Source organism: Camelus dromedarius, chromosome 14 (assembly GCF_036321535.1).
Source record: "Camelus dromedarius isolate mCamDro1 chromosome 14, mCamDro1.pat, whole genome shotgun sequence".
NCBI classification, from domain to species: Eukaryota; Metazoa; Chordata; class Mammalia; order Artiodactyla; family Camelidae; genus Camelus; species Camelus dromedarius.
The window spans coordinates 40,752,635-40,776,936 of NC_087449.1; the positions used below are offsets into that span (position 1 = coordinate 40,752,635).

At 44.1% G+C, this 24,302-nt stretch overlaps 1 protein-coding gene and 1 non-coding gene across 2 annotated transcripts in view; both read right to left on the bottom strand.

Moving 5' to 3' along the window:
• Positions 1–1,418: 1,418 nt before the first annotated feature.
• Positions 1,419–1,525, bottom strand: LOC116156998 (U6 spliceosomal RNA). The gene has a single exon (XR_004140963.1). It is a non-coding gene; the product is annotated as a U6 spliceosomal RNA (small nuclear RNA).
• An 8,268-nt stretch (positions 1,526–9,793) lies between these two features.
• Positions 9,794–24,302, bottom strand: part of RIMKLA (ribosomal modification protein rimK like family member A) — a 28,145-nt gene continuing 13,636 nt past the window's right edge. Inside the window, exons 2-5 of the mRNA XM_010999280.3 lie at positions 22,462–22,692; positions 19,208–19,294; positions 13,746–13,949; positions 9,794–11,194 (exon numbers count right to left, since the gene is read on the bottom strand). Coding sequence (XP_010997582.1) covers positions 10,704–11,194; positions 13,746–13,949; positions 19,208–19,294; positions 22,462–22,692 — 1,013 coding nt within the window. The 3' untranslated portion in view covers positions 9,794–10,703. The remainder of the gene's footprint in view (positions 11,195–13,745; positions 13,950–19,207; positions 19,295–22,461; positions 22,693–24,302) is intronic.

The window sequence follows — 24,302 nt, forward strand, 5'->3', positions numbered from 1 at the left end:
TGTTTATCCTGCGTGTTCTATTTCCCCTGTCTTTCTTTTAGGTTGATTATATATTTTTTCTCATTCCATTTTCTACCCCTTGTAGGCTAGTTTGTAGGTTAGATTCTGTGTTTCTATTCTTTTAGTAATTACACCAGAAATTCAACTTACCAATGTCTAAAGTTATCCAGGATATTTACCCTCATCCTGGACAATACAAATCTTTTAACTTCATTTACTTCCCCCTAACTTATATGTTATCACTGTTATTGATTTCCATTGTGTCTTAAACCCACACATCACAATTATTATATTTTTTTTATGTCATCATATTTCTTCTTACTTTTCACACCTTCTATCTGGTCTCACATTACTGATAAATCCTTCAGTATTTCCTACAGGGAGGGTTTGCTGATGGCAAATTCTCTGATTTGCTTTCTTTCACTAATCTGAAATGTTTTATTTTGCCCTCTTTTTTTGACTCTTTGATGAAAATATATTTCCCTTTCCTACATGATACAGTGATGCAGGACATAAGCTCAATTCTGAAGATCTCTGTGAAATGTGATTTAGTTGATCCAAAAGGTATACGCAGGTACAAGAAAGCCAGGAGTTCTGGGGAGACAAGAGTGTCTCTTATCTTTCTACCAGGTAACCTTTCCTAGGCATCTTCAGCAGGATTTGCAGTTGTGGAGCTGAGGGGTCATCTCTGAAAGGCCTGGCTAAATTTTTCCTACAGCAAGCACCTGTGCACTGTTACAAACTGTATCATGTTGTCTATGAACCTTTGTTCAACAAAAATTCACTTTGAGTAGTTGCTCTGGATTCCGCTATACTGTGGAAATGGAGGCGATTGCCAAGGGATCAGGAAGAGGAGAGAGCCTCAGGAAATGCCCTGAAACACAACATTTACTGGAGATGAGGTGAGCCCGGCAGATGAGGCTGATGTAATTTCAGATTTATTTAGACTATTCACACAAAGGATTCCCATACGCCTTTCATCCAGGCTCCCCCCAATGTTAACATTGTACCACATTTGCCTTATCATTTTCTCTCTATAGAGACCCATTATCTTCTGAATCATTGAAAAGTAAGTTGCAGACATGATGCCTATCCCTCAATATTGAATATGGCTCTTCTAAAAACTAGGACCCTCTCTTACATATTCTCATCAGCACAATCATCAAAATCAGGAAAATTGGTCATTGATAGGATACTATCAAACAATAAAATACAGACTTTAGTTCAAATATCGCCAATTGTCTTAATAATATTCTTTATTTTATTATTTTTAATTGAATATTTACAATGTCGTGTTAATTTCTGGTGTACAGCATAGTGTTTCATTTATACATATATATTCCTTTTCATATTCTTTTTCATTTAGGCCATTACAAGGTACTGAATATTGTTCCCTGTGCTCTACAGTGGGACCTTGTAAAACTATGGAATGCTTCACAAATTTGCATGTCATCCTTGTACAGGGGCCACACTAATCTTCTCTGAATCATTCCAATTTTAGTATGTGTGCTGCCAAAGCAAGCACTAATGATATTCTTTAGAGCAGAAGAAGATCCCTGAGCAAGCAGTGCATCCAGTTGCCGTCTCTTTAGGCAGAGGAGCACCTGCAGATGAGACACAGTGTGCTGCCACTCAAATCTCTGACTTATCTCATGAGAAATTCAGCCCAAATTTTCTAACAAACGAAGAAGCCAAGGCCTCCTGGGAGCCCTCAAAGAGTGTGATTCACTGACGGTACAGTAGATCTGAGGCCGTTGGAGGAGCGGTAATCCTTGGGAGAAGCCTCTTCTCTGATTTAGGAAATTCCTGCTGTGAAAGATGCAGCTGCAGGAAAAGCAGTGAAATGGGAACCAGCATGACGGCCAGGTGGGTGTCAGCAGCAGGAATCTGGGAAAGTCTCAGGGGATGACCGTGGGACATGGGAGAATAGAAGGCTCACTGGCTTATCCTTGGGGAGAGGAAATCCAAAGATCCAACAGCTGAGGAAGGTCTTTGTAGCCGGTCTACAGCTCTCCCTACTGGACCCCCTTCAGCGTGATTTGTGCCAGAGCCATAGTCAGGATGGTGGGGGAGCAGTCATCACCCTTTCCAGAGGACCTCCCACTCCACCAAAAACATCGGTCTGTGATGCAGTAAATGCAGTTCTTTTGAGACAGCTGGAGGGAGTTTATATGGACTGGGAACTAGATGGTGTCAAGGAATTACTGTTAATTTTGTTGTTTGTGGTAAAGGCATAAGGCATCTCTTTTTTCCTTTTTTTTTTTTTTTTTTTGATGGAGATACTGGGGCTAGAACCCAGGGCCTTGTATATATTAAGCCTATGCTCTACCACTGAGCTATTACCATCCCCTCCAAAGAAAATCTCTTTTAAAAATGAGATGGCTGCTGAAATATGCAGAGAAGAAACGATATGGTGTGTGAGGTTTGTTTTTAAATGCTTAAGGAAAAGAAATAGGTAGAGACAGGAAAAAAAATTTTTTGATCACTTAAAATTTGAGGAGTTTACCAAACCATCCTCTCTGCTTCTGTGTCATTTGAAGAATTTCATAGAAAATAAGGAAATACAGGTCACATTCCTCAGGATTTGGGTTGAATGACAGTATGAGTGGGTGATGGAGCAGCAACCCCGGCTGCGACAATGAAGCATTATCCGGGAGCTCTCTCACTCAAGGTGGGCTACCGGACCCTCGCAGGTTGAAGAACAGCCTCAGTTCAAGGGTCTCAGGCCTGGTACTGACTGGAGTTAGTTCCTAAAGCTCTTACCACTGTTTCTTCCAGGAAGCCTTTTGAAATGTCATGAAAACGAGTTCCAGTGGCTCTTCTGGTGGATACACAGATTCCTTCAATCCCCTGGGCCCTCACTGCACCACTCAGCCATTCTTAATGGCTTTCAGCTCTTACTTACCATTCGAATCTCAGTTCTAAAGTCAGTCGGGGAGAGCGCACTGAGCAGGCCCATGACAAGCTCATACCATCTGCATGAGTATTTTCCTTCATCATCTTGACAGTTGAGAGTTGGCATTATTATAATTCAGACAGCACTCTGCGTTTGAAAGGCAAATTACGGTTTTTCCGAATGCAGCTGGTGTGCAAGTGAATAGGATGAAGTTTCTGTGAAGTCTTTCCCTCATTTTATGATATGAAAATAATAAAATGTAGATTCAGCATGTGATTCTTACTTGAAAAGAACCACCAATAGGGACAGAGTTTGGGGGACAAAGGCAGACAAAGCTTTCTGTTTCACAGTAATAATTTTAATAAAAAGCAAAACCAGCAAAACAATCATTTATAAATGATTTCTTCTCTGTTGGAGAAGTTAACACTGTTATTGCTGTTCAAACCACTTGGGAATGAGCTCTTTTGATGCCTAGTTCAGACATATTCTTGCCAGCACATTTTCAGTTTGCCAATTAGGCAGGAAAAACTGCAGTCTGCTTTCCTAGGGGGAGTTTAGCTGCAGTGCAGCCCACAGGGGAGACAGAGCCTCAAAAATCACCAAATTTAGGAGGAAAGCAAACAGGTTTCTCACTCGTGAAAAACAGAGGAAGACAGAACAAGCAGAGAAGCAGTATTTTCAGTTTTTCTTCAAATCAGCTCTGCACATGATAACAGGACCCACTGCTTCCTTGGAACTAAGATGTTTCAAAGCTTATGTGTATCAGTTTCTTTCTTGGTCACCCAGTGGCAGTTGGGTGCTAATAAATGTTTAACAGGCCTCTCTCCATGGGGAAAACGTGATAGTGTTTGCCCATGTCTGTGGGATAGATATTCCCACCATGGCTGATCTCAAATGACCGACGTGATGTCACTGAATGGTGCAGTTGGGAATAGCTGCTCAGCTGCACACCACTATGTGGCATGTCCACTGTACAAATGCAACAGGTGTCAGTAACCTCAGGAGCACAGACAATAGTACAACGCAGTAAAATCATTAGAAAGTGATGAGTTCTCAATATTTACTACCTATGTTATTAATTTACTTTATGTAATTGCAGGTTTATAGAATTCCTTTTTTTTTAATTTAGGAGGGGAGGTAATTGGGTATTTATGTATGTATGTATGTATGTATGTATTTACGTATGTATTTATTTTAATGGAAGTACTGGGGATTGAACCCAGGACCTCATGCATGCTAAGCACATGCTCTACCACTGAGCTACACCCACCTCCTTGAATTTAATTTTTAATGATGACTGTGTTTGACAACCAGCTCACAAAATTCCTGAAAATTTAACAATCCACTCTCATGGGCCAGTATGAGCCAGCTCCAGCACACCGCTGGTACTCTGAGGACCTCTAGGAGGCACTAAACAAACCAGCCGCCTGCCTGGCCCTGCCTTCACGAAGACCTTTATTCTCTCTGCAGAGTTACTAAGAGCCCGAGCTCCCCCCTTATAGGAGGTCAGTGTTCCTTCTATATCAGAGATTCTGGGAGTCCTGCTCGGGACAGGCCTGGGACAGCAGAGTTCTAGCTGCTTTTCTGGCTGGTTCCACCTGCTCTCAGGGCTGTCATCCTTGCCAAGTCCAGATGGTGCTGTCGGGCTATCAGGGTTCCCTACACAGCCTCTCTGGCCTTCTGCACTCCCCTCACCCTCTGTTTGACAGATTTAATTCAAATCCCTGGCACCTCCTCCTTCCATTTGACGCAAAGCCAGTAAACCTCATACAGGAAGAGCCAAAGAAACCAGGTGCTAAATCATCCAAGGTCACGCTGCTCCTCTGCTTCCCAGCCTCGCAGTTGCCTGAGGCAGGCTTTCCTCCAGGGTATTTCCAAGCTGGGTACACCCCTTGTCTCTTACACCATAGCATCACAGAATCTCAGGGGTGGACAGGACCTTCTAATCAGTAAGCCTAAACCACAGCATGCCTGAGCAGCCACCAACCCTAACCCTTCCCTCCCCTACATCTCTTCCCAGCTGTAAAGCTGCTGTCTGCCAGCTTTTATCCCTTGGCACTGGGCCATGATCACGGGAGGGAGCTGTTTGTGATTGCTGACAGTGGAGGAAGTAAGAAGAGAGAAACCTGCTGAAAGCCAGACCTGTGGTTAAGAGCCTCACATTTAAGATGGTGTTTGTTTATCACATTTAGAGGTGATGATGCAAAGGTTTAGCAAGATTAAGTGACTTTCCCTAGGTCACACAAGCCATAAGTTACCAAGCCAGGATTTGAACCGGGACTGACTCCAACCGCCACCATTCACATTAGTCCCAGTGGACCTCCATAAAGCATGATGACCCTGACAGCTAGTGGTGACGATGGTGCTTGTTATGCCTGGCTAGCGTAGTGGGAATGAAAAATGTATCACCCTAAGGGATGGCGCTCGAGTTCCTCCTGAGGAGGGAGTGGTCTTTTGTTTAGGAAAATGCCTTTAATAAGCCACCCATGGTAGAAGGTGAAATCTTGAAGGGAGGGAGGGATGTTGGCAGGAATCCAATTAAGAAAAGGAATGGCTATGCCCCGTTCATGAGACCATAAATGAATTTGGTTTGTCCAGAGAAGGGAGACAGGTACCACGTGGCGTTGGGGAGAAGTGGATTCCTCTGGAGGGGATCAGAAGAATGTTTTGTGAATGGGGGCTCTGTGTCTGCATGGCTGCAGCATCTCTGTCTCCCATTTCCTCCCACATCACTGAAACACACACAGACACATGCGCCCACACTGACTCATTTGAATTTTGGTGTGTGTGGAAGTCGGGGTGGGGGAACTGAACATGCCTCAGCTGATGCAGTGCAGGGATGAGACACCATTGGTGCTTACAATGAGGTAGCAGCAGTCTGGAGCTGGCAGTGACAGCCAAAATGTAAGTCTCTTAGAAATCAAAGAGATCCAAAGGATATCAAAGGGCAAGGAGTCTTCAACTGACATACGGGCTACAACAGGGCAGAGTCTGTGCCTAGTGGCCGACTGCAAGAGGGATGCACTTGGAATGGCAAGTGGGAGGAAACATTTGACTTTGTGACTGATTGCAGCTAACATGTATCAGTCAGCATTCCCCCCGCGGGCGCGCCTGTTGGAAGTTCGGGACCTTCAAGCCCTTGACTTCCACAGAGATCCACAAAGACCTCTGCAAATCCAAGACATTCTACAGTGAGAGAACATGAGCCAAACTGGGACCTTCCCCTGAACATCCCATCACTGATGGTGTGAGGTGGGGCCACAAGGTCTTGGTTGGTCTACAGAAGGCACAGGCTGTAAGCCAGCTTGCACCATGGAAATCTCGTATCTGCCCTTGGGGCTCTTACCTAAACGTCATCCAAGAGCTGAATTTTTCACAGTGGGCACATGAACGCCATGTTGATCCAGAGCAGAGGCTCAGCAGACGGGGGATGAGCGCAGGGTAGGTCCAGGATGGCAGCAAGTCCTGGACGTCGTGGAAGAACAGAGCCACCACTGGCAGGATGCTAATGTGGTGGGGAATCAGTCTGCCTGGGTCCCAGCCTTGCTGCTGACCAGCTAAGTGACCTTGCCCTCTGGGACTGAACTGGTTCCAACTCACTGCTATTCCTGTGGCCTCCAAACTGGCTAGATAGGTGACCTTCTGAATGTGACCTCAGAGACCCAGTGAATATGAAATGGCAGAGTGAGACTGCCAGATGGGGTTGGGATGCCAGCACAGGGCCTAGGATGTGGGATCCGCACCTGGAGGAGGAAACAGAAGGGCCCACAGGGTCCAAGTTTTCGTACTCAGCTGTGTGAGTTTTAGAAAGGAGGGCGGCCGAGTCTAGACAGAGACTAGGAATGGAAGCATACGACAGTTTTAACAGAGGATTAAAAGAACATATTCCTGAGCTGGGTGGTCTTCCAGGTGACCAACATTTTGAGCCACAATCTGATCTGGAGTCTCAGAGGCAGCCACAAATAGCACCAGGTTTTCCATGAGGCTCTGGCAGCAGATCTAGGAACACTAGCTCCAAGGACAGTGACAAGAGGGCTGCTGTCAGGGCTCTCCCCAAAGCATTGGCATAGACTGACAGCAGAGGGAAGCCTCACCTCCAGGTGCACAGAAAAGTATTGGGCTGAAGTGTCCGGTTTCACTGCCTTTGGCTCACCTTCTGACAGGGCTCTACCATTGCTTTCATGTGGCATTCTGGTCATGAACTTTTGGCAGGGTCACCTGTTAATTGGGTGATCGTGGGACCCCAACTAGCTGCTTCAATCTTCCTCCAATTTACATTCAGAGCATTCTTAAGACCAGCCTTCATCAGGACTTAAGGAAAGGATGAAGCACGTCTCTCCTTCCACTAAGGTGCATGGAAATCCATACAGCTCATTTTCCTTATACAGAATAGTTTCAAAGACCCCAACACATAGTCATGATTCTTTCATTCAAACAACCCACACAAGAGCCATTTCTTCTTCCTTCCCACTAGAATTCCAGATAATCGCAATTTATTTCTTCCACTGAAATGTCCCCAAACTATCCCAGACCTTTCTCCTTCCCTTTCTTTCTCACCCCATCCCCAATGGCCACGGAATCCCCTCTGAGCTGGGAGTGCCAAGCCTGCAGTTGTGACACTAATGGCTTATGATCCACTTATACTGATCCTCAAGACCTAAAGCCCCAAATCCACCTTCTGGGAACCCCACACCCCTCAGCAATCAGACAAACAGCATGAAGACTTTTTTTTTTTTCCCAAGTGCAGAATCATATATATTCTGAGTAGTGAGCTATTTGCATTCAAGTTTGGACCAGTTTCAAGATGCTACTACCAGATAATGGAAGGCCGTATACAGACACTGCAGTTCATGTTACAGAAGGAAGACGATTAGTTGATATACGTGAGTCAAGAGTTTCAAGTTATATATGAAACATCCAGAAGGCCGAATACACTAAGAGCCTTACTCCTTTCAGGTCATAAGGCCTCTGAGAAGCTGCATCCTTTTTCAGGCCCCCCACCACTGTTTAGTGTGCTAATGCCCAGAATTTATGGCGTCTTTAACTCCCCCAGAGGAGAGGCGATAGGAAACTGTTAAAAACCAGCTGTGGGAGGCATCCTCCTACCACCTCCCATATAATGCACGGTCTCATTAATTAACTCACTTCAACCTCAAAGCACCCGCCGAGAGGTAAATAGAATAGGCATCTCCCCTATCAGAAGAATGGAAAAATCGAGGCACAGAGTCAACTTGATTGTGTAAGGTTAATCAGTTGTTCAAGGAGAGAACCAGAACCAAGATCTGGCTTTGTGCCCCACGTTCCTTCCAGCAGGTCTTGTGGGCAGCTGTGACAAGTATGGCCTGGCCACCTGGCTGAGGCTCCAAGGGCTCACAGCCCGCAGGGCAAATCCTGGAGTAGGGGTGGGGTGGGTAGGGTGATGATCCAGCTGGGACCCAGCTGTCTCTGCTTGTAGATGGGACTAGGTTCCAAGCAATGATGCTAATGATGCCACATGTCAAGGGCAGCTGGAGAATTGGGATGGGCCCCCTTTCACAAACCTGGAAGCACCCTCTAGCTGCTCTGCTCAGGACAGGGACCGCTAGAATCCATTTAGATCAAGTGAAGAGACTGGGCTTACACTAAACAGAGGGAATGAGTGAATGCAGCTTCCAGGAGGTCATCACTTGGTTTGGCTGTTTATGTAGAAAGCATCTGGCCAATTTCAAGATGTACAGACCTAGAAACATCCTTGTAAACCCACCCTGAGTGATAAAGATAAGGTCTATGTCTTATCCTATATAAAGGTGAAGGATTATCATTTTTCAACCGTACGGACACAACTGGAGTTACAGTTTAGTGGCATGCACCCTACGTTGATTGCATTTAAACTACGACGGTGTAGTGCAACATCTCCAATACATGGTGCCAAACATTTTTCAATGGTACAGCTGTTACTTGGTGAGATCTGATTTTAGCCACAGTATTTTAAAAGCCAATTTCTATTTAAATGTGTAGTGAAAAAAAATGGAGTTTGACTTTATACACATTTTACATTTACAGCAGGATAAGTACAGGAATTTATATACCCCAGTGGGTGCTGTTGCCTTTAAACTAGTCACCTTGCGAAGATGTATGTTTAGTCCAGTGAAGCTGACCTTACTCAGAACATTTCTAGAACCCTCCTTGGGAACTGTCCACTTGTAAGCTTCCTTAACATTGGTAAGCCTTTGTCCTTTAAGGGCAGATTTATTTTTTTGTGGAATGATTTTTTTTTTTAAAGGCCAAAGAGTATTAGAAGATAAGTCTGATAAAGTGAGTGATGGAGCTTGGGACAACCTCTGGGGAGGGGTGGTGTGAAAAAACAAGATCTGAGTACAAGGTTGTGGGTCCCCTTTTCTTGCATGGCTTCAAGGGTAACTTCAAAGAGGAATTTTACATGTTCTTAACACATGCAACATCACAGCTCAAGAGTCAGGTCTCCCAAGGAAATATGATCACCGTGACCCTTGAGTGCATATGTTTTAGTGTATTTGGTTAAAAAGGTAGCCTTGCTCACTTTTGTTACATTTCATATAAGCAGAAATGGAAAACTCCATCTCTGTGATTTCTCCCAAGGGAAGAATCGTCATCTACTGCTGGAAGGGTTAAAATGAAAAGCACTTGGTGTCATATCTACATTATCCATTCGCCCCACCAAATGTGCAATGAGTACTTCCTGATACCTGAGTCTCCCCAGTTTGCAAAAGTGGGTAAGGACAGGTCTCTGGAACCTGGGTGAGACTAGAATGTCAAGGGGATTGCAGTGTGTTTCCAATGGCTCTATCTACCCAACAGGCCCACAGCACCAACTCATACAAGAAAATCTCCTACAGCTAAGTACACAAAGCTTCAGTGCAGGGGGGAGGGGTGGGTGGGTGGGAAATGATTATCTTCCAGTAGCTTCCGAGGATTAAAAACCCACTGGCTTCTGATGACAAGTGAACAGAGCCCATTGAAAAGAAGTCCATAGTGTTCAATTCTAGTGCACGCTTAAGAAAGAAAGTGTGTGGCCACTAGCTCACTGAAGTGCATTTCCAGCTGAGGCCAAAGGCAGCAAGGTGCAAGAGGCTGCTGGGGTTGGCATTGGTTGAAGCAGGGTCTGTAAATTCGGGTGGAAAAGCAATTTGTAGAAAGGCCCGGTTACAGAGCAGGATGTTTGCCAACCAGTGAAGTCAAAGGATGCTCAACTTCACTTTCTACAAAGTGCTTCATTGAAAATGCTAAGGGGGAAACTCCCTAAAACGCCATATCCTGAGTGTCAGAGAAATATGGTCAAGATGGTGACTGATGGGGAGCAGAGACTGATCCCCTAATGGTGTTTGGACTGTGTATTCTCCGAGCATCACACACGCGTGCACGCATGCACACACACACAATGAAGAGCACACAGCTGCAGTCATATTCCACCTCTTCCGCACGTGCCTCTGTCCAGTGGTTGCTCTTTTGTACAGTATTTCCGAGAGCCGTTTCAAGTTAATGGGCTCTTCTGCTAAAAGCCAGAAGCACAGTGCCCAAAAGTCATCCCTAACATCCAAGTGCTCGCAGCAGACGCTGGTCTCAAATCGATCAGTCGGGATGTTGTTCTTGGTAAGGGTTTTTATCCGAGTGTTTCTAAAAACCCCAAAGCTAGGCCATTTGCTTAAATCGTTGTTAGAAAGAATGCTGGGTGCCCAGATGGGATTTCTAGTTTCTGTGCAAATGAAATCACATTTGTCCAGATTTTATTCGCTCAAAACTACTAGGGAAGCAGTAGGATTTGGTTTAAACGCTGCCAAAGAGCAGGAATTCACTTTAGTCTTAACTCGGAAGCAATCCTGTTGTTAATGTTGTAGCCGGGGTCGGGCAGCATGGGGGCCGGGGCCCCCGTCGTGCTCGCTGAGGAATCCCGGAGCTCTCCCAGTTCAGGCTCACTCTCGCTGGAGGTAGACCCACTGTTGATGGCGTAGACGCTCTCTGCTACTCCCTGAGCTGAAGCACAGCCATCTGGCTCCTTCTTCTCTCTGGGACTAGACAGTCCTGGGAGGACGGCCATCTTCCCAGTCTGCCTGGTGGGCAGCAAGGACATGGTGTAGTCCGCAATGATCCCACCCACGTCTAAGTTGCACGCCTGGTCGAAGGCTAGGAAACCGACGTTGGCATTTGCCTCGCACACCACAAAGGAGCCATCGTCCATGATGAGGAGATCGATGCCACAGAAGTCCATGCCCAGGATGTTGGACACCTGGATAGCCAACTGCTTGCCTTGTTCTGTCAGCGGGCACATGACACCCACGCCACCTGCGGGGAAAGCACAGTGAAGGAGTGGTGACATCAGACACTGACTGACCAGTCAAATGACCCTTCAAAGAAGAGACTGGGGAATGCTGGGGAGGGGCAGCAGCAAGACAGGCATTTTCATTACTCACAAAAGGTCTGGATGGAAATCAGGACACCTTTTGGGAAAATAATATGACTGTTTCTTATCTAGAGTTTAAAAAATGTTTATATCCCCTGACCGAGCCATCTCACTGCTAAGGAAATAACCTTATATAATGGGGGAAAAAAAGGTTTATGCACAAAGATGTTGATGGCAGAGTTATTTAAAATATTGGAAATTCAATATACTGGCATATAGTAGGCACTCGATATTTGTTGACGAATAAATGAAAAATTATAATCTAAACTAAATAGCTCACAATAGAGGCAAGCAGCATATTTTACAACCATTACAGAGAGTTTGTGATCCCATGGGGAGATACTTAAAAGGATTAAAGGCGCTGCAGTATGACCACAACTATGCCAAAAAGTATCGTCACAAATGACGACCCCAAAATGTTAGCATTGGCTGTCTCCAGAAGGGGAGATTAATGATAAATACCTTTTTTCACTTGACTTTGCTGTATTTCCTAAATTTTCTACATTGAGAATGATCTCCTTTAATAAATTACAAAATACAAAATTAGCTTCTTATTTTCTAAGAAGAAAGAGGCTTGTGAGACAAAAACCCCATATCCAGGGCAGAGTGAGCCTGACTGCCCTTACTTGTGAGAAAGCTGACACCTCAGACTGGTCTCCCTGCAAAGACTTAACAGTTGTATTCTCGGTCCAGTAACTAATGTCATTACCTTAACACTCCCCGCCCCATTACACTATCTAAGGAAAAGGCTATTAAACAGTTTTAAAATTGTTCACCGAAAGAAGCAATAGGCCCTGTTTGGGGAAACCATCTTAGGAGCTTGTTACGAAAATCGGGGATTTCTGAAGAAAGCACTAAGCATTCTGTCTCCAGGCTGTGGTTCTAACCTACAGATCCTGGACTTGGGCTGCAGCATTTCCTGCCTCCAGCCAACTCCGCTCGCTTCAGACCCCCACAATCCGAACTGGCAAGAAACAACTCCTTGATATCTACCCCGTTGCTACTGTTTGCCTTGAATTCAGTGGGTTTTGTACACTGACAGACTCCTTGGTTTGTCTCAAGTCTGAAGTCAAGGGGAGATTCTGTCAGCAACCAAGGACCTCTCTGTCCTGAATGGGTTTTTCCTCCAATTGCAGTGCTTGTCCCCCACCTTGTTTACTAAATGCATAAAGGTATGGTTATATCACCCCCTAGATTTTTTTCTAATTGTTGCATATATTGTGCAGTGTCTAATGCATTGAACCCGTAAAGCTGTCCATCTATCTTTATTTTACAAAATCTGAACTCAGGGCCAGCATATACTGAGCTCAGTGTTTGGTGAAATTTAAATGAGAATAAAATAGTTTACCCATTAACAAAGAAGAAGAAGAAAAGCAATATGGATAAATTATAAAACCATGTAGTTTCTAGGTAAAGAATGGACTCTGCAAGGTGACTGAAAAAGACAAAATGCTAATACATAAGGGTCAATACTGGGGCACGACAGGTGACTGTCATGAACATTCAGTGAGATAATATATTAGGTCCTCAGCACTGTCCAGTGATCTCTTTACGTGTCTTCTCCTTTACCGGGTCACAGGCTGCCCGAGGGCAAGGACTCTCATTAACCGCTACACTCTCAACATCTACCAGGGAGTCTGCTTAGGGAAACCGCTCAACCATACCCAAGACGGTGGACCAGACTGGTGTTCCAGCCTCTCCGTTAGTCACTGGACTTGGTACACTCATCTGGCGATTTAGGAAATAACAACTGTGGGTATTTTTTCACATTACCAACTACAAATTCCACTCATGAGGTCGACAATAGGTTTCTGGAATGAAGACAAGAATTTACATACCACCTGGACAGAAAACAAGCTTTATTAATAGGTTAATGAATGGGGTTATGCATTTGATCCAACCATAACTGACTGCAGCTTTCTAATAACATCGAACATATAAGAAAAAGACAACTTTCAATTACAGTATAAAAGCAGAATACACTGACTCATGCCAATGCCTTCACTGAGACTTGATAACTTCTTGCCTGAGCTATGGCAACAGTGTCCAAACTCAACTCCTTGCCTCCCTCTTATAACCTCCAATCCATCCTCTGTCCAGATCTCAGTTTTTCTCAAACACTGATGCTCACGCCACTCCCGTGTTTAAACCTGACTGCCAAGTCCTAACACCTCCAGGATAGGGTACAAACCTCAGCATCCTGACACCCCCAGCATGACCTCTCATACCCACCTCTCCCTGTCCTGGACTGCTTCCTGCTAAAGGGAAGGGCTTGTTTCTAATTCCTCTCTGTGATCCTGCTGTCCCGCAGAGGGTCTGGCCAGACGGGAGGGATGGAGACATATGGACTGAATGGGTGCAAACATTCTAAGGAAAAACCCTGGTGGCCTCCCAGACCCACACCCGACGTGGAGCTTCTGAGCTGAGCCTTACCGAGAGAGCAATTGCTCTGCATCCGTCCGTCTGTGGAGCAGCGAAGCATGGAGCCTATCACCCGGCCCCCAACAACCACCACCCGGATATCCTTTCCATGGGACTCCTTCACGTACTTCTGGAACAGGTAGGGCACGTCGTGGCGGATCAGATGGCAGATATCTGAGAGGTGGTGTTTATCTCTTGCGAGAAAAACAGCTTTTCCTTTAAGAAGAAAGACAAAGAGCAAGAGAAGTGGTTAAGGAAGCCTCTGAACGCTGTCCTCACCGACCCACCTCCCCGGTCCAGAGTCATGCGTTCTTTCTGGACTTGCCTCACTGTAGGCCCTTCAATTTCTCTGACTAGATTCTTACTTCTTACCAAATGGCCATTGAACCTTACTTCCTCTTGATTTTACTTGGCTCCCTCTCCCTTCACAACGTTCTCAAAATTAAATAAAAATGTCTTCCAGAAACACAGAGAGCAGGCCAACAAAAGATCCCAAGGATCTTGTCAATTTGGATCCAAAATCAGCTTAGTGTCTCCTAGCATCCCCAGGATGCTGATCTGGCAAGTCCATGTCTCACTCATTTTTTTTTTTAATCCTCCAAACCTCACATTGGGCTTGATACACAAAGCCAGTCTCATCAGTGTTTACAGAACATAATTAACTGAACATATTTTAGAGGAATCCCCAGTCTAGATGGAGAGAGACCCACAATAGATAACGACACGGCATGATATGGCACTAGGAGAGGTCTATGTAAAATGCTATAGGAGTTCAAAGAGGGAGCCATTGCTTCAATGTCCTTCCTCCTTTTAAGAAACTTACTATCTGGCTATACTCATTTAATTCTAAAAGGAACGATCTATACTTCTGTTAATCTCTGGGGAAAGCACTCCTTCTCAACTCCAAATTCTTTATTTTCTGCTTGAATCCCTTATGTTTTTGTAATTATTTGACATCAGCTTTTCCACTGGCACATCAGCCTACAGATTTGAGCAGGGATCCCTGATAGGTTTGCTCTGCAAATCTGACATGCATACCTTGAGCATTCCTGTTAGCAAATATGGAACAAAGAGATGATTCTCCTAAGATTTGGGTTACCACCTTGAGAAGAGTGGGATCTTTCTGAAGTCTTAATAAAAAGAGGGATGGGTATCAGCCCCTAGTGGCATAGAAGACTGAAAAATAACCTCTAAAACACATCTCAATAATGGGACATTTGGCACCAGGAGATCTGGCATCTGGCAGCAGATAGCTGGGATCCAATTCTAGGCATAGGGGATTCTCTGGATCTTAGGTAGGATTTTTTAGCGGTGACGGGGGCTAAAAATAGGGACTTGGTTCTTTGGTTCCTGGCATAGGGGTTCTAATGTGGGGCTTAGTCTGCACTTAATAAAGGACCCACAGGTTTAAAGCAAGGAGGAAAATAAGTGGGGGGTAGGGGAGAACCCTACGATTAGTTAATCATCTACTGTGTGCCAAACACTTCTAAAATAAAATTATTTCTTTTACACTTCATACTAGTCCTGTGAACCCATTAGGACAAGGATAGTTATTTTTGTTTTACGAAAGAGGAAACTAAGGATCCACAAATTAGTAACTTTCTCAAGGGTACAGCCCGCATGAGTCCACTGCTTCTTCGGATCTATTTCCGTTTCCTAGACCCTAACAACTGCTGTAGCTGTGCTTGCTCCCTGTCCGTTGCCCTAAGACGCCACGTGCTACACCAGCAATGACCAACCTGAAAATGAAATTAAGAACACAATTCCCTTTACAATAGTATCCAAAGGAATAACAAATTTAGGAATAAATTTCACCAAAGAAGTGCAAGACTGATACACTAGAAACTACAAAACACTTCTGGAAGAAATTAAAGGTTGAAATAAATGGAAAGACATTCCATGTTCAGAAACTGGAAGATTTAATATTGTTACGATGGCAAAACTCCTCAAATTGATCTACAGATTCAATACAATCTCCATGGAAATTCCAGCTTCCTTTTTTGCAGAAATTGATAAGCTGATCCTAAAATTCATATGGAAATGTAAGGGACCCCAACAGCCAACACCATCTTGAAAAAGAAAGACAAAGTTGGAGGACTGGTACTTTCCAATTTCAAAACTTACTACAAAGTTACAGTAAAAGGACAGTGTAGCCTGGCATAAAGACAGACATATAGATCAATGGAATAGAACTGAGAGCCCAGATAAACCCTCATCCCGATGGTCAGTTGATTTTTGACAAGAGTTCCAAGGGCACTCAATGGGGAAGGAACAGTCTCCTCAACAAATAATAGCAGGAAAAACTAGATATCCACAGACAAGAGCATGAAGTTGGACTCCTTCAACACACCATATACAAAAATTAACTCAAAATGGATCAAAGCCCCAAATGTAAGGGCTAAATCTGTAAAACTCTTAGAAGGAAACATAGATGTAAATCTGTATAACCTTGGAATAGGCAAGCACAAAATAATATCAGAAGCTCAAGTAAGCACAGGAAAAAACAGACAAATTGAACTTCATCAAAATCAAAACCTTTTGTGCATCAAAGAATACTATCGAGAGAGTGAAAAGATGCTCTAGAGAGTGGGGAAAAAATCATGCTCAAATTATGTATCTGATAAGGGTGTAGTAACCACAATATAGAAAGAACTCTTAAAAATTCAACAATAAAAAGACTAATAATCCAACTGAAAAATAGGCAAAGGATTTGAATAGTCATTTCTCCAAAGGATATACAAATGGCCAATACATGAAAAGGTGTTCAACATCATTAGTCATTAGGAAAATGCAAATCAAAACCATAAAAAGATCCGACATTATATGCACTAGGAAGGCTATAAGAAAAACAAATCACATATTTAAAAGTTGCTGAGAGTAAATCTTAAAAGTTCTCATAGTAAGAAAAAAAATTTGGTAATTATGTATGGTGACAGATGTTTACTAGATTTATTGTGATCACTTTGCAATATATACAAATACCACATCACTACATTGTACACCTAAAACTAATAGAATGTTGCACATCAATTATACCTCAATTAAAGAAAATATTTTAAAAATTAAAAAATAAATATATAAAGTGGGTCATTACATTGCTAATGCTTGGAAAACATGCATTTTGGCTTGTGGTTTATTTTGATGGTGGAGGTATGGTGACTATTTGCATAATTTGTCGAGACAAATTAATACACCCAATATAAAAGTTCTATTTAGTATGTGGAGAAATTAGAACTATCACACACTGCTGGTGGGAATGTAAAATGGCATGACTGTTATGGAAAACAGTTCGGCAGTTTCCCTAACGTTAAACATAAAGTGACTATATGACCTTGCAATTCCCCTCTTAGGTAAATACCCAGGAGAAATGAAGACACGTATTCACACATAAACTTGTACGTGAAATGTTCACAGCAGCATGATTCACGAAGCAGGGCAACCCAAATGTCCATCAGCTGATGAACAGATAAACAAAATGTGGTATCCCCATACAATGGAGTATTACTGAATCATAAAAAGGGATAAAATACTGAACCATGCTACAACATGGGTGATCATGCAAACACTATGCTAAGTCAGAGAAGCCAGACCCAAAAGGCCACATATTGTATGATTCCATTGATATGAAATGTCAAAAAGAGGCAAATCCATAGAAATAGAAAGTAGATTAGTGGTTGCCAGGGACTGGGGGAAGGGTCATTGGGAATGACCTTTAAAAAAGTACAGGATTTATTTTGGGGTGGTAGAAATGTTGTGGCATTAGATAAGTGGTAATGGTTGTGCAGAAGAGTGAATATCCTCTGAACTGTATAATTTAAAATGGTACATTTTGTGTTCTGTGAATTGTATCTCAATTTTAAAAACATCTAAAAATATTATATATTCTATTTAATTTCTGTTTATTGTCTGTCTTACCTTTTTACAATGTGAGATCCTTGAGGGTAGGAATTTTTGTTCTGTTCCTTTCTGTATCCCCAGAGCCTGAAATAGTGCCTGGTGCTTTGTAGGCACTCAATAAATATTAGTTGAATTTTATTTTATGTATATTTTACCACAATAAAAACACAGTTGAGAGACGTTGCATTTTTGCACAGTAGCATATCTGACTAATATTCAGAGCCCCACCTTGCCACTCAAACTCATTTCTCTTACTCCTCAACAGGACGCCTCTCTCTTCCCAGGTCACTTTGTTCACACCTGCTTCTGCATGTTTGCTCACCCACTTCCTCCAGCTCAAATTCGACACTCCAACTCAAGTCTCCTTTCCTTCCACTGAAGCCTTCTTGGCCTCAGGGCAGAGTGGGCCCCTCCCTCTGTCAGGCTCGAGCAGGCCCTTGGAGGTGCCTGCCATAGTGGGCATCACCCTGCAATGCAGGGTCTCTACTCTGCACTCTGGAGGTCGAGAGCAGTGAGTGTGTCAAGTTCATTTCTACTACACAGTCCTATCACAGGAACTGCTCATTCCATGTCCATTTAGGGCCCCTCCTCCCACTCTAGATGCCCTGAGCATTGCAGGATGCCATCTGGGTACCATCATAAGGTACCCGCTCACGTATCACAGGGCGGGGGCACTGCTTTCTGCTCATACATCCTCTTCCACCACTATGCCCTGAGGTCTGTAGTACGTCTTGGAGACAGAGATGGGCAGGACCTGGTTCCCACCCCTGATCAGCTCACAGTCAAAGAGGGGAAAAGGCACATAAATCTCTGTTATAAGGTGTAGAACTATGCCAGAGGCATGGACAAAATGCTATGGAAACACAAAGGGGAGAGCAATTGAATTTGTCTGGAAGAGAGGGAAGGAGACCTGGGACTTGGAGGAGGAAGACATGACTTGTGCAGCTGGTCTCGAAGGATAAGAAGTTCACTAGAGGGTAGAGGAAGACAGCATTCCCACAATGGGAAGCAAGCAGAGGTTTAAAGAGAGCAAAATACAACTAAATCACTACGCTGTACACCAGAAATTAACACAACACTATAAACTGACTATACTTCAATTAAAAAAAGAAAGACAAGAAAAAGCAAAATATATGGTCTAGTCCAGAATGGATTACGTAGGGGTCACATGGCCAGATAAGGCTGCAAAGGAAAGTGAGGGCTGTTTGTCCAGAGCCTTCGGTACCAGGGTAAGGAATATGAACTTTGTCTAACAGGCAACACAAATTCTTGGAGGGTTTTTCAGCGAGTGACAAGAAGAGATCTAGGTTTCAGAGAAATGACTTCCCCGACAGAAGAGAGGATGCACTGGCCATGGAGTCAGGGAAACCAGTTAGGACCAAGTCAGGAGGCTGCTGCCAGAGTCCAGGGAAGGGTGGAGAAGGGTCTGGACAAAGCAAGGCCCGTGGGGCAGCGAGGAGGGGGCAAGAGGTAAGGACGACACCGCAAGCTCCGCAAGGGGGAGCTCCGTCTCTCCCAGCGGCGCTCCTGCCGCCCGGGGCGGGGCGAGGGGCTCGGCGGGGCGGAGCGGCACTGACCCCGGTGTCCGCGCGTGCTTTTCACCACCACCGGGTAGCCCAGCGGCTCGGCTTCATCGATCATTTTGGAAAAGTCTTCATGCCCACCTGCCGAGAAAAGCGAAAGTCAGTGAAGGCAAGGCTGATGGTCGCGGGCTCTGTGGGAATTCTTTGGGGGCCTCGCGTCTCTCCAATTTAGGCAATTTGAACCCATTCCCTCGCCAGATAGTCTTAGTGCGCCTGCCTTATAAAAGGTGGGAGCAGAGAGATAAGGAAAGCAACATTTACCACATGCTTCGACGTGGCAGAAGCTTCACCAGCCCTAGTTCGTGTAATTGTCTTGACAACCCCACAGGGAGGGCAGGGATATTTCCCTTTACAGTAGTTGGGGTAGGTGGAATTCTAAGAAGGCCCCCAAAATTTCTACCCGCTGGTTTACATGCCCCGTATAACCTCCTCTCCCGAGTGCGGAAGGGACCAGTGACTATACTGGGATAGCATTCCAGTGATTAGGTTCATAATCAGTGGACTTTGAGTTAATCAAAAGGAGAGGATTCTTGCTGGGCCTGACCTAAGCAGGTGAACCCTACAAGAAAATGAAGTGTCAGAGAACCTTACCTCCTGACCTTGCAGGAGCAAACTGCCACAGTGGAGAGGCCATGTGGCGGAGGCAGTGGGCAGCCTCTAGGCGCTGAGAATGGCCCTCAGTTAACAGCCAGCAGGGAAGTGGGGGCCTCAGTTCTACAACTGCAAGGACTGGATGCCAACCAGTAAGCCTGGAAGACCCCAGACCAAAGATGAGGTCACAGCCCAGCTGCCCCTTGATTTCAACCTGGCAATACCTGTGCCAAGAACCCAGCTATGCTGTGGGACTTTGGACCTACAGAAATGGTGAGATGAAAAATGGGTGTGAGTTTAACATGCTAAATTTGCAGTAGATTGTTGTACAGCAGTAGAAAACCAACCCACAGAAACCAAGCCTGGGATTTGTCTCCCTCAAAGTTAAGGTGTGACTCGAAAGCCTGAATTGGCTCCACTACACTCCTTTAACTCTTCATTTAAAAATGTGAATAATAATGTATATTAAAATCTTTCTAAGTTGTTTTATAAGCTTCCTCGATTTCCTATACCTTTGCATCTTGAGGGGACTGTTATTCTGCCTACCACAGGGAGTCATAAATTTTTGCAAAGCAAAATACTCTGGAATGCTACTAAGACCTGTCACAGAAGTGCTAATGATTAAAAAAAATAATAAAGCAGCATGCAGGGGCAGAGTAGTTAATCAGGGGCATCTTCATAAAGAGGACATTTTATAAGAAGAGAAGTGCCAGCTTCCTGACACCCACTGATAAACTTATCTCCTCTCTACTAGCCATCCTTTTGTCCTTCCCTTGTAATACAGTGCAAGAGGGGTCCTTCTCATCTAAGACCATCCCTGCACCTGTGCTTTGGACCCTCTCCCTCTCCCCTTCTCAGGAATCTTGCACCATTAAGTATCCCCTCTCTGCTGTATCTTCCACCCCCGAGTTCCTAATGCCATCAGCATTTTAAACATGCTCAGTTCTCTCCCTTCTTAAACAAATATAACCCCTGTTCCTTGACCCTGCATCATCCTTTAACTACAGCCTTGCATCCCTACGATCAAGTACTCAAAGGGTTTCCATTTCCTCACTTCCCATTCACTTCCTCATCCTTAACAAGTGGGCTTTTCTCCCATCACTAAGCTGAAGCTGTATTCATTGAACTCCCTGTTGGTGAATCCAAAACATGTGTCTCCGTGCTTACGTTACGTGTCCTTTCAGACTCAAACACCACTTTTAAGTATGCCATCCTTCTTGGAATGCTCTTCCCATTGGCTTCTGTCATCTCTCTTCTTTCTCTTCTCACCGCTCCAGTTGCTCTTACTTAGTCTCTTGCATTGGTTCTTCTTCCTTTACCCACTCCCTAAAGGATTCCCTCTTGAACCCTCTTTTATTAAATTTTATTATTTTCTTGTGGTAAAATACACATAATGTAAAATCGACCTTTTAAACCACTTTAGGTGTACAGTTCACCCCCTCTTCATTCTATATATTCTCCCTGAGTAATCTCTTCCATTCTTGTGACTTCATTTAACATAATGGAGGTCTCCAAATCCACTTCCCTAGCTACCCTTCACTCAGTGGCTCCAGATTCACTTATCTGCTACCTACTGAATATTTTTACTTGCATATACTAGTGACTTCAAACAGAATGTGCCCCAAACTGAAATAATCTCTCCCGACACTCTCCTGCCCGCCGTCTGCTCCTTCTCTTCCATGTTTCTAGTCTTAGTGAGTGTTGGCTTTCACATCTGGTTGCCCAAACCAGAAACCAGAGCCACTCTTGAGTCCTCTCCACACCCCTCATATCCAATTAGGCATCATGTCCTAACAGTTCTATCTGAATCTGTTCACTTATCTCCTTAGTTTAGACCGTCATTAGTCACTCGCATTGTTTACAAAGCCTAACACTACATATCCTGTCTCTGTTTTGTCCCAGTCTAATTCCTCCTCCACAGTGCAGCCAAACTGATATTCTGAACTCTGCTCAGGCCATTTCCTTGCTTAAAGCCCTCCAGTAACTTCCTGTTAGTCTCTGATCTCCTTCATATACTGTACGTGGCTACTTCTCTTTCTAGCCTTATATTTCAAGTCTATCTCCCTTATGTTCTACAGACCCCTCCAAATACCACTGATGGGTCATGTTCTCTTTTGCCTCTAGGTCTTTCTATATCCTGCTTTCTGCTTAGACTGCTCCCCTGACCCCCTTGCTTTGGCTGGATAACTTCAGCTTAGTTATCCATCTCTTTTGGGAAGCCTTCCTCAATATCTTCTGCTGAAATTAGGCACTCCCCTATGTATTCCCAGACCACCTCGCACTAACTCTTACCATGGCACTTACTACACTGCCCTGAAATTGCCTGTTTACTTGCTGTCCTCTGCCTCTGATGAACGGAGAATGCCTTGAGAGCAGGACTCTCTTACTTATTGCCAGAGCCCAGTGCAGAGTGTGGTAGTTGGCACACAGTGTGTTCCAGATACTTACTAAATGAATGAATTCCAGAGAGAAAGAAGCAAAGACATTTCAGACAGAGGGAATGACCATGGTAAAGACTCAAGATGTTGAATTGCTTAAGAAGAACAGATTCACCTTGAAAACAAACAAGAGATACCAGGGGGCTTCCGGGGAGAGAAAACATAAAGATGCAGGTGATTTGGGAAGACAAGTCCCGACCCTATTTTAAGGACACTCACCGTAGGAGAAGGTATCTGGCATGGGGACCCCATGTCCAGCCAGCTCCTGGAACGTCCAGAATTTGTTGATGCAGTTTAAAATGCTCTGTGGGCGGTTGACTAAGCGGCAGCCCAACTTCTCCAGGTGTCTCAGGACTGTGATGTCACTATCCGATTGCACAGAGGGTGTGGGCACCCTGACAAGCACCACGTCTGGGAAGGTGGTGAGCGCCTTCTGGTTCAGCTGCAAACCTGCAATCAAAGGAAAAGGTGAGCTCTGTGCTGGCCGTCCTCTACTCCCGCAGGAAGAACTGGTTCCAACAGACTCCTCAAGACTGAACCTAGCAGGAAGACAGCCTTCAGAATGGCACCTGGATATCCCGTTGTGATGAGACGCTACTGTCCACCCTACACTCCAGATGTGCAGAGCATGATACTGAGGAGACCCAAAAGAATGCACGGGCGAGAAAAAAGGGCAGTATAGCAAGAATAATCCAAGTTAGGAGATTATCAGTCCACAGGAGATGATGTAGTCCAGCGCCTTCCTTTTATATATAAGACTAGTATTACTCAAGGTATAGTGGCTCAGGAGGCTGGAGGCTTCCTGACAAGGAGCGCCGTGCAGGTCCCTTAAGGTATCTTTACTACCCTTACTTAGTGTCTTACTAAGTAAAGTATCTTACTACTCAGTCTTTAAAAGTTAGCTAGAATATTATGAATCGAATGAATGCAAAAATGTCAAGTTAAGTGAGAAAAACAGGATACAAAATTATCAATACAAATTAGAAAAGGCTAGAGGAAATATACCAACATTTTATCAGTGGGGTAATGGAATTATAGGTGATTTCCTATTTTATACTCATTGGTATTTTCCAAAATGTCTCCAAATTTTACTTTTATAACAAAAAAAAACCTAAGAAATCAATCTACTAAAATAAATTCAACATTGAACAGAACTAAAATGCATCCAAAAACGATTGGGCTATATATCTACACAGTGAAAGGACTTAAACTTAGATGACACTGGATGAACTGGGAGTATTATTTTGTAGCGAAGACTCAGAGGAACAGGAGTGCAGTCTTCAAGTATCTGCAGGGCTCCCTGCAGAAGAGTTATTTGGCTCATCTTCTATGACCTCAAGAGACAGAACAAGCCATAAGAGCATTATTTTTTCTAACTGTTCACTGTTGCATCCCCAGCCCCTAGGACAATAGCTGGTGCGTGATAGGCACTCAATGTTTGTTGAACTGTACAGAAGCTACAGGGAGATAGCTTTGGGCTCAGCAAAAGCGATACTTTTCCACTGCCTTCAGATAGAATGGGCTGAGGCTCACTGGTCATCTGAGGATGGCACAGAAGGAATGCAAAGGTTAGATAAGCTCACAGCAATTTGCTTGGTCTCTTTCAACCCTGATGTCCTATGGTTTGCATTACGCAACGTAGTCACCTAGGCATCTCAGTATGCAGGGATGCAATGATGGAGATAGAAATGGGATAGACAGGGCAATGAGAGGTTAGTTCAGGAATTGCTTGGTCTGCCTTAGCGACCCTTAAAGGAGTCTCTAAAATGCTCTAAAGAAAACCTTTTAAACACAGTTTGAGAACCATCTTACAGGCTTTAACCTAAAGCACCTTCAATTTCATAAGTGATAGAGGTACACAACCAAATAATTCCAAGAAAACAAAAGGTACTAATGAAGTTACTACTTCTCTATCCGAGGATGAATAATATTAATACAAAAACTCTAAGGAAAACAAAAGCAAGCAAACAAACAAAAAAAAACACCCAAAACCACAAAACTACTGCATGGATCTAACTTGTACAGTTTCTCTCCTTCTAGGTATCTCACCAATTTTAAAA